Below are 609 nucleotides of genomic sequence, written 5' to 3' on the forward strand. Positions count from 1 at the left end.
TATTTATTTATTTATTTTTGTACCCTGAAGAGCATGTGACGGTGGGATATAATGGAGTATCTTGATTGTGAACTGAAGTTGTTTTATAGCTCAGGTTGGTTTTGATGAGGTGTGTCTGATCATAACATGCTGTATATTTGTATCTGACATGAGACTGTCTCTCTTTGTAGGTGTATATGGGGATGTATTGAGAGTGAAAATCATGTTCAACAAGAAGGAGAACGCTCTCATACAAATGTGTGATGGGACACAGGCTCAGCTGGGTAAACAACCTTAAAATGATTACAATTTGCTTGCAGAAGGAGCAGAAATTTTATATATACACGTATACAAATATAAGTCTGGGGTCAGTACGATTTTTTACAATGTTTTAGAAAGAAGACACTTGTGCTTAACATAGCTGCATTTATTTAATTTAAAATATTGTAAAAACAGTCATATTGTGAAATGTTATTACAATATATAACAACTGTTTTAATATTTTTAAAATGTAATGTATTTTAAAAGTTTTCAGTGTCACTCTAATTACATCTAATTTTGACAGTGTTTTTCTAATATTACAATTTATTTGTTGACAATGTTGAAAACTGTTGCGCTGCTTATTTTGTT

The 609-nt window shown here is 30.9% G+C and overlaps 1 protein-coding gene across 1 annotated transcript in view; it reads left to right on the forward strand.

Moving 5' to 3' along the window:
- LOC107578407 (polypyrimidine tract-binding protein 1-like) overlaps positions 1 to 319 on the forward strand; it is a gene marked incomplete at its 5' end in the record, with an annotated part of 3617 nt that extends 3298 nt beyond the window's left edge. The window contains one exon of the mRNA XM_016264368.1: positions 171 to 319. Within this exon, the coding sequence (XP_016119854.1) occupies positions 171 to 191 (21 nt within the window). The remainder of the gene's footprint in view (positions 1 to 170) is intronic.
- Positions 320 to 609: the final 290 nt, after the last annotated feature.

This window comes from Sinocyclocheilus grahami, unplaced genomic scaffold (genome assembly GCF_001515645.1).
Source record: "Sinocyclocheilus grahami isolate Dianchi unplaced genomic scaffold, SAMN03320097.WGS_v1.1 scaffold10069.1, whole genome shotgun sequence".
NCBI lineage: Eukaryota > Metazoa > Chordata > Actinopteri > Cypriniformes > Cyprinidae > Sinocyclocheilus > Sinocyclocheilus grahami.